This window comes from Octodon degus, unplaced genomic scaffold (assembly GCF_000260255.1).
Source record: "Octodon degus isolate 3935 unplaced genomic scaffold, OctDeg1.0 scaffold00015, whole genome shotgun sequence".
Classification (NCBI taxonomy): domain Eukaryota; kingdom Metazoa; phylum Chordata; class Mammalia; order Rodentia; family Octodontidae; genus Octodon; species Octodon degus.
Window position 1 is genome coordinate 10,434,739 of NW_004524591.1, and position 9,276 is coordinate 10,444,014.

General features: G+C 39.7%; 1 protein-coding gene across 1 annotated transcript in view; it reads left to right on the plus strand.

The window, feature by feature from the left end:
• Abcb5 (ATP binding cassette subfamily B member 5) overlaps nt 1-9,276 on the plus strand; it is a 122,874-nt gene that overhangs the window by 61,569 nt on the left and 52,029 nt on the right. The window contains exons 13-17 of the mRNA XM_023709847.1: nt 33-173; nt 1,594-1,737; nt 2,556-2,660; nt 3,299-3,376; nt 8,339-8,422. Coding sequence (XP_023565615.1) covers nt 33-173; nt 1,594-1,737; nt 2,556-2,660; nt 3,299-3,376; nt 8,339-8,422 — 552 coding nt within the window. The remainder of the gene's footprint in view (nt 1-32; nt 174-1,593; nt 1,738-2,555; nt 2,661-3,298; nt 3,377-8,338; nt 8,423-9,276) is intronic.

The window sequence follows — 9,276 nt, forward strand, 5'->3', positions numbered from 1 at the left end:
TTTAATGAAAACTTCTATATTCTTCATTTAAGGATATTAAAAAAGCTGATGAACAGACAGCTCCAGTGACACACTCTACTGAAAGACATACCAACCCTGCTTCTCTGTGTGCTGTGAACAGCATCCATTTGGACAGTACAGAAAAGCCTGCGGACTCCATTCCGCATAATGAGGTAATGGCTTACCTGGAAACATCCCACGTGCTCCCAAACTTTTATCTAATCTTTATAAAAGTAGAATTAACTTACCTCTAACACGGTAGCACTAAGGTCACAAAACATGCCTTTTTTCCCCCAAAACTTCCCCTAGCATTCTTGTGACTGCTTCAGAAGGAGGCTAATCTAAAAACCTACACTGATATCCAGAGTCCTTGGAGGCAGAAATTCTCATGAAAATATTGCCTTCCTCTTTCTTTGAAGGCAGGCCATGGGTCAGAAGTGTCTGGGGAGTGAGGTACAGAAGCCACTGTGATGCTCAAGATTATTGGGGTCACACGCGGACGCACTCAGTGGATGTGGGTCCGCCCCAACAGGGTTAGTGCAGGCCTCCTGTCCCAGGGCAGAGCGGAGTGGCATTGTTCACCTGGGGTGACGCATGATCCCACATCTGTCCCTCCCCACTCCCAAGCCCAGGCTCCTCCTGAGGTCACCCTGCTTTCACCTCCTGTGGAGTGGACCCTTGGGCACCTCTCTTCGCCTCCACCTGACCTCGTTCTCACTTCTCTGTCCTTGTGTAGCCACCTTCCTGTTGACACAGCCAGCACCCCGACTCTGCTCCGCAGCAGCCCCTCATAAACACCGTTGCTTCTCCATCTCACCTGTCCCCTGCTCCCTCCATGCACCCCGTCCTGGAGCTCCACGCTTCGTTGTGTTCGACTGGGCCCTGTGCACTGCTTTACATTTATAACCTCAGACTCCTCAAAACCCCTCACCCGCACCTCTGAACACTGGCTGCAGCTTCCGTGTTGCCTCTCATCTTCCCTAAGCCCAATATCATCTCCCAAAGACGAGAAGCAGAAACTTGGCAAGGTTAAGAACACACTTAACGATCACAGCGCTCTACCTGTAAGGGGAGGCTCAAAGCAAGCTTCTAACCAAGACATTAGAAAACACTTCTTGTAAATAAATCAAAAACTGAAAAACTTTCAGGCTTCAAAAATCCTAGTCAAACTTTTACCTTCTGCTCTTTCTCTGCTTACCCAGAGAAGTTCTGACCCAGGCTTCTTCTTATGCTAGGGTATAAGATTGAAACCAGTTTAATAAAAGTGGAGAACTATAGGCCTACCTATCATTTTTTTTCTGTGATTCTCAGCTATTAAGAACATGGGTGCTAAATTTGCACTTTCTTAATGATACCAGGTGAACTGCCAAAAAATGATTCTGCACAAATTGTCACTTTGGGGTAAGAGTCCTTCATGTTTTGTCACCACTAGTAATACAGGCAGAGAAACTTTTTTAAGAAAATTACAACTTCTACCCTGCTATCTATTATATTTGCTATGTAACATTATACTTTTGTTTGCAATTCACTAGTTTTTCTAGGTTCCATTATGCTCTGTAAGTGGAATTTCAAACCAATATGTTTTATTTACAGACAAGTCTTCCTGAAGTGTCTCTATTAAAAGTTTTTAAATTAAACAAGTCTGAATGGCCTTTTGTGGTTCTGGGGACACTGGCTTCTGTTCTAAATGGAACTGTCCATCCAGTATTTTCTATCATCTTTGCAAAAATCATAACCGTAAGTAGAACCCATTTGCTAATACTCTTAACAATTACAGGGTAGTCTGAGGAAAATGTCTTGTTACCCACTGGTCAGCAGAAGGGACACTGGGATGCTCAATAGGTCACTTCTCAGATGGGGACCATAGTGGAAAGGCCAGTCAATGTCCCTGGGAGATGGACCACAGCCATCATGTTATGTCTGGCTGGGTTTTGTCTGCTGGGAAAACTATAAAATAATTACTTTGTTTTCTGAGTTTGACTCCAGTGTTAGGTCAGCATTCTAAAACAATAAAAGAGAAAAATAGAACTTACTTTACTTTCAACTAGTTGAACAGTGGTGACTTTTTATTATGAGTCAGCTCAGGGAAAGGAAAGAAGAGTTTGAGCCACAGACCCAGACAAGTGGGTCGATTCAAGGATCTGTCTACATCTTAGTTAAATCTTCCATGTCTCTGCTTTGCACTGCCACCTCTCAGAAACATAAACAACAATACACTTATAATTACTAACATCAGGATGAACTCTAGGGTGCATTGTAAGTAGCATTCTAAAGAGATGAACCTTTATCAATATGAGTCATGAAAATTTATTAGAAATAATTCAAGCTATTACTTTAATTAAAAATGTACTGTGATAATTGCAGATAGACTTATATAACAAATGTGGGAAGTCCAAATTATTCTTCTGTGTACTAAATGCAAGTATTCTCCAGAAATGTATAGTTATTTCATATTTTAATTCATTTAGCAAATCCCAGTGTATGTATTTTAATTTTTTTCTTTCTTCTTTATTTTCCTCCAAATCACTAATGAAAAAAAATCTATTCCTCTTCAGATGTTTGAAGATGATAACAAACCCACGTTAAAGCATGATGCAGAAATGTATTCTCTAATGTTTGTCATTTTGGGTATTATTTGCTTTATCAGTTACTTCATGCAGGTAAACCTTTAATAAATTATCCCTGTGGAAGATTGCTTTGTTGATGCCCTCCTATTTATGCTAAATATAAGAAGTAGGGCTGGGGAGATAGCTCAGCGGTCTAAGAACCTGCCCTGCAAGCACAAGGACCCGGGTTTGACCCCTGTTACCACATGCCATGCCAGCCCCGTGCTGAGCCAGCCACCAAAACCAGGCATGAGGAGCTTGCCAGTTAGCTCAGTTGTTTAAGCACTTGCTCATGCAAATGCAGTCAGGCACAGGATACTACGGTTTGAACCCCACCTCCACCTGCCTTAGCATGGTGGCGTACACCTGTAATCCTAGGGCTGGGGAGGTTAAGACAGGAGGATCACTACCAATCTGAATTGCATAGCTAGACCATGACTATATAACAAAGAAATAGTAAAGAGATTTAATACTAAATGTAGGGGCTGGTTAGATGGCTCAGTGGTCTAAAACACCTACTTAGAACAAGCTTAGCTAAAGCACAGGGACCGCGGTTCAATCCCCCAGCACCACATGCCAACCAGCCCCTCCCCCTGGTGGGCTGAGCTGGCCACACACACACACAGACACAGACACACACACACATTAAAAAAAAAAAAAAAGACTAAGTGTAGATTGTCTTTTTTCTCTAGGGCTTGTTTTATGGCAAAGCAGGAGAAATTTTAACCATGAGATTAAGACACTTGGCATTCAGAGCCATGTTGTATCAGGTCAGTGTGTTTAGTTGAGTTTTTCTTACTTTACTTGAAATTTGTCAAATATGTCCATTTTCAGTTGTTTCTGACATATTTCTTGAGATAGTCTTTTCTTTGGATTATTGAGAAGCGTTATTTTGTCCTTAGCATCAAAAAATAATAGCAAAATTCTTTCATTTTCATAATAAAATATCAGGTTAAAGACTGTGGTGAGTAAAAATGAAATTATTTGTGAACAGGCACTTAGGGTCCCCTCCTGTTAAGATGTGCTCAACTTCACCAATCTCTCTTTCAATGCATAATGTAATGCTGAAGACCAAATTAAAACTGAAAAGGGGGAGGTAGGAGCTACAATATCTTAGGAACATATTTGAAAGGAAGTTGTTAATAATTTCTCCATTTCTCATCCATGGGCCAGTTTCATTTTTCACACCACACTTCCTAGAGCATTTTGCACAGATGGAAACTGTAGCTATTACTATGTTTCACATTTGTTGACAACTTTTATTTTTTATCTTCATGAATTTTTGTCTTTCCTTGTTCAAGGACATTTATGTTTCTAGAAGTTTTTTAAATGCTTTTTGAATGTCTGGATGTTTTTATACAGAAAAATACGAATAAGTGTTTTTCACTCATTAAAGCATCACCTTAAACTTCTTTTTTCACAAAATGCTTTTAGCAGAAGAATCTCAAGGCCCTGGGCCAGTTTAGCTGGTGAAACCATTGTCAGTCTACCATTTTGGACATTAATCTTTTCTCTAACATTAGCCATATGTACATCATCATAACAACATTCTTGGATAACTTTTGCTCAAAGCAAGGGTCTAATCTATAAGCCATGAGCTCTGTCCTTCAAAGGGCATCCATATACTCGCAAGACACAGAAACCTTATGCTATTAATATTACTGATTTCCCCACAGTTCAACTTTTATTTTCCTTTGTCTTCCTTTAATATTCTTTTAATATTCTTTGCTTTTTATTTTTTAATTAATTTTATTGAGAAAAAAATTGCAACGAGACAGTTTCAAAACAGGTTGGTAGGAGAGTTACAATAATGAATACATTGATTGTCTTTGTAGTAGTCATTCATAGCAGAAGATGCAGACATTATATCCTGTCCAAACACTATTAGTTCAAATCTTTCTTCTTATTGAATTAAGAGAAAGTAGCTATATATCTATCCTAACTATTTTGTATACACAGATATAAAATTGTCCTTCATTTATATCTCCATTTTTTTGTTTAGTTTTGTCATAGATGGGTATTCCCTTGCCATCCAAATGTTGTAGGTGCATGAATTCAGCAAAATATTTCAATATAGTCCAGTAGTCCACAATAGCAGGACTGGCAATGTCTGAATCTCTTGACTTGAGCCTTCCACAGCTCTGAATATTAACATGGCTTCACTTTTCATACCTAGTTTCTATACTTTTCTGCTGGATGGTTAAGACCAAGATAAAACAAGACCTATATATCAAGAAATGTAACTTTTGTATCTGACATGTCAGTCAAGTCTCCTCAGGACTTATCCCGAAACCCTGTACCTCACTTTGTAGATCCTTTGTCAGTGTCAGCTGTGTGGATGAGTTATGGCCATTGCTTGACCAGTTTGCTCTCTGTGAAAGCCTGAGAGAATGTTTTCTCTCCATGTTACTCTCTTTAGGCACACTCTACATCATCGATCACTTTCCTCTGTGGCCCCATAATCTCCTTAATCAGAAAACTTGGGACAAAACTTAGTTAAATGATGTTACAGTAAAGGTTCTCCTATGTCCTGAGTCCTCACTGACCTTGAAACGCTAGGGCCAAAATGATGGCTGTCCTTGCAGGCCTTCTTTTTCTCTAATTTTTGGTCTGCAAACTTAGGTTGTTAACCCTCCAGAAAAAAAGATTATTATAACCATGCAACATATGCAGGTGGGTTTAACCTTACTGTCTGTCTTTGCTTTTTAAAAATTAGGGTAAAAGTATGGTATAGTTGGCCTTTTCTTTTTAAGTGTCTTTATAAATGTGTACATGGGAAGGAAAGTTCCTATTGTATGGTCTTACTTAACTTCATTACCATTCTTTGTCCTAAAGTAAGACTTTGTAAGGCGTGACTTTTAAAGCTTTATGCAGCCACTCTGAAATATCAGTTGAGGGAGACATTTATAGAATTGGGTGTGGTCTTCCTATATGTATAAGACCTGTATTTTGTGTGATCATGTAGATACTTCCAGTAGAAATGAATATTCTAAGCATTACTGACCTCCTCAATTGTAAATGATTTGTTGTTCATTGTGTTTCAAGCTGTTTATATTTGTTAAGTATCTTATCTATAGATATAGATATAGATATAGATATAGATATAGATACAGATACAGATACAGATATAGATACAGATAGATAGATTTTTTTCTTTTACTGGCGGTACTACAGATTGAACTCAGGACCCTGCGCTTGCCAGGCAGGCACTTATTCTACTGAGCTATCTCCCCAGCCTTACGTATCAATATTGACCTATAGGGACCGGGGAGATAGCTCAGTAGAATAAGCACTTGCTTGGCAAGCACAAGGGCTTGTGTTCAATCCTCGGTTCCGGGAAAAAAAAAAAAAAAATCGACCAATGACATGATGGGGATTTTGAATATATCTAAAATTTATCTGGAACCATTTTCTTCTAATTAGTTTGGCTAGAACCTCTCTGAGGGTGTCTAAATCACTGAATGGCAGCACTGTGGTGACCACTAAGGAGGCTAAAAAAACACTTAAGGTATTTCCAAAAGGATTTCAGGTAACAAATCCTGAAGCAAGAGTAGGTAACAGAACCCAGTCATGATGCTTCAGACCAGTAGGAGGCAGAACAAGATCATTGCCTAAGGACGCTGGTCTTGGCTGGTAACGTTCCACTCCTGAGCTCAGTGCCTCTCCACCAGCTGTGCAGCCTTGAGCAAGTCGTCTCATCTCCCAGCACACCAGCTTCTTATAGTAAATGTAGATTCCCAGCAGCTCTCTGAAAGGGCTATTGAAGTGATGAAATGAGAAAATGCTGGCCAAGCACATATTAAACCGTGTTGTTTTGGCCAACCAAATAGCTCAGTGGAGTAAAGCTCCTGCAAGCAGGCACAGGGGCCGGAGGCTCAATCCCTGGGCCTGCTGTGCCAGCCCTGCACCCGGGGCGCACTGAGACAGTGATTGAGACTGGGTGTAGTGGCATGCGCCTGTAATCCCAGCTCTTGGGAGGCTGTAAACAGGAGAATCACTGCAAGTCTGATCTAGTAGTGAGCGCTCTATAGACCCTTTCCTAAAAAAATACAGAATAAATAAATAAATACATAAACTGTGTTGTTTGGCACAGCATATGGTACCAGGGATCAAACCTGGGTTCTTGCACTTGCCAGTTAGGCGCCTAGAAAGCCGAGCTATCTCCCCAGCCCGCATGTGATTGTATTTACTACTGACAGGTGAAAGAATAGATCCACTAGTCTCAAAAAGCCTGATAGCCTTCCTCACAATTATTTTACCATCAGAAAGATGGAAAGCAAGTCAGTGGTGACTCTACAGTAGCTGAGTTCCAGAAAGTCTGCTACATATTTTGGCTCATAGTGCTGAAAAGCAGCTTCTACAGTGCATAGCTGCTGACTCACTGGAAAGCAGTCTTGGACATCGTGGTGATGGGATGTGAGAGGAGTCACATATTCATGTGCTGGGCATTGTGCAGTAGAGCAAGCTAGTGTAATCAGGAATTTCATAGGCAATATTAAATTTTTCCTCTATATCTATACTTTATATTGTGTCAAAAAATCCTTTCTATATTCCATGTGATATTGAAATCTAGAAACAGTATATATTAATTTGGGGGAAGCGTTTATATAATGAAAGGAGGTAACAACAAGTTCAAGAACTCTAACAGTATTGCTGATGTGAGTTCGCAGTGTGGTAGGGTCATAGCTGGGTTGGTGTCTTTGAAGCAGCTGCTGTGTAGTGCAGATTGAGAGCCCTCTAAGACACCCTCTGAGCACCTCAGACCATAAATTCAAGGTGGCACTTTCCCAATACAGCAGCTCACAGAGCAGCGCCGTCACACTGCACCCACCATGGCCACAGCCGTGTTCCTCTGTGGGGGTTTGCTCCTAACACAACTGTGATTAATGCTCTTACTTCAATCTGTTGTTCTTGTTTCTTTAGTTTATAGCAATGTGCAACCTGGGCATTGAAACCTTGGCTTAGGGGCAGTAAGACCTCTAGTCATTACACCTCTATCATTAGACAACTTAGGTAAAATCTGAAAAAAGTATAAATCATATTGTGCAATGTTTACTATTTAAGTAGAATTTGCCAGGCTAGGGATAGAGCTCAGTGGCATAAGTGCCTTTCTGGCAAGTGAAAGGTCCTGAGTTTGATCCCTGTACCAAAAATAGATAGAAAGATAGATAGATAGATAGATAGATAGATAGATAGATAGATAGATAGAATCTTCCTTCAACAAAGTATTTGTGGAGTAAAGTTACCAAATATTGACTGGTTCTAAATCTGTTTCAGGGTCTGGGGAAATGGCTCAGTGGAATAAGTGCTTCCCTGGCAAGCGCAAGGGTCTCAGTTCAATCCCTGGTTCCACAAAAAAACAAAAAAAATCATTGTTTCCAGCATTTGAGCTTTTTTATTCTGAGACAGGATATGGCTATGTAGTTAGGACTGGCTTTAAACAGCCTCAAACTCAAAGCCATCCTCCTGCCTCAGGGTCCCGAGCTGCGTCACTACACCCAGCAACACTGACTCTCTAACGTGACAGGGAATCCAAGCTATGGGGCTTAAGTTCTTCAGTTTATTCCAAAATACAGATGTTTATGAAATAAGAAGAGAAACTCAATTGATCCACAGTACTTACAAGACTTAAGTACTGGTGAGTGGGAAGGCAAATAAATTCCTTCTAGCTACAATAGATCACAAATCAAAGAATGCTTTCTGATAATGATATGCAAATTCTCTTTTCTTAGGATATTGCCTGGTTTGATGATAAAGAAAACAGCATAGGATCCTTAACAACAACATTAGCCACAGATATAGCGCAAATTCAAGGGGTATGTATATTGTTTCTGTTTATAAATAGTGGCACAAGTATGTTTATCTGCACACATATGTCTGCAACCATATGTAAGCTATGCTGAGATTATTCCCATCATTAGGAAAACCAGGCAAGACTAGGCTGGGAGGGACCTCTTAGACTTTGGCATTTTGAACTCAAAATGAAGCAGCTTTAGCATGTATATTAAGATAACTCGATAACTAAAAAATATAGAAAAGTTAGTTACAAAGAAAGCTCAGAATGAACAACAAAAAAAAAAGTACAATGAAAGAAAAGCATGTACTTCAGGGGCTGGGGAAATAGCTCAACGATCTAAGCACCTGCTTGCCAAGTGCAAGGACCCAAGTTCGATTCCTGGTACCACATGCCGTGCCACCCCCAGAACTTCAAGCAAGCCATGCCAGCCCCTGAAACTGGGCATGGTGGTGTACACCTGTAATCCCAGTGCTGGGGAGTCTGAGATAGGAGGATCACTATTAGTCAAGCTGTGTAGTGAGACCTTGTTCCAAATAAATAAATAAATAAATAAATAAATAAATGATTTTTTAAAAAATTTCAGAAAAGAATGTGCTTAAAAAAATTTAAGGTTTTATTTTGGTGCTTTCTATTCCATTCCAGTTGTTTATTGTACTGTATTTGTACCAAAATCACACTTCTGTTGCTGTATCTTTGTAGCAAGCTTTGAAATAAGAAATGGAAATACTTAACTTCCTTCTTTTTTTCAAGATTTGCTAGGCTATTCTATATGCATTTCAGGATGGAGTTTTATATTTCTGCAAATTTGTTGGCATTTTGGTAGAGATTGCATTCAATGTTTAGATTTTGTAGCATACTATTAGCATCTTAAAA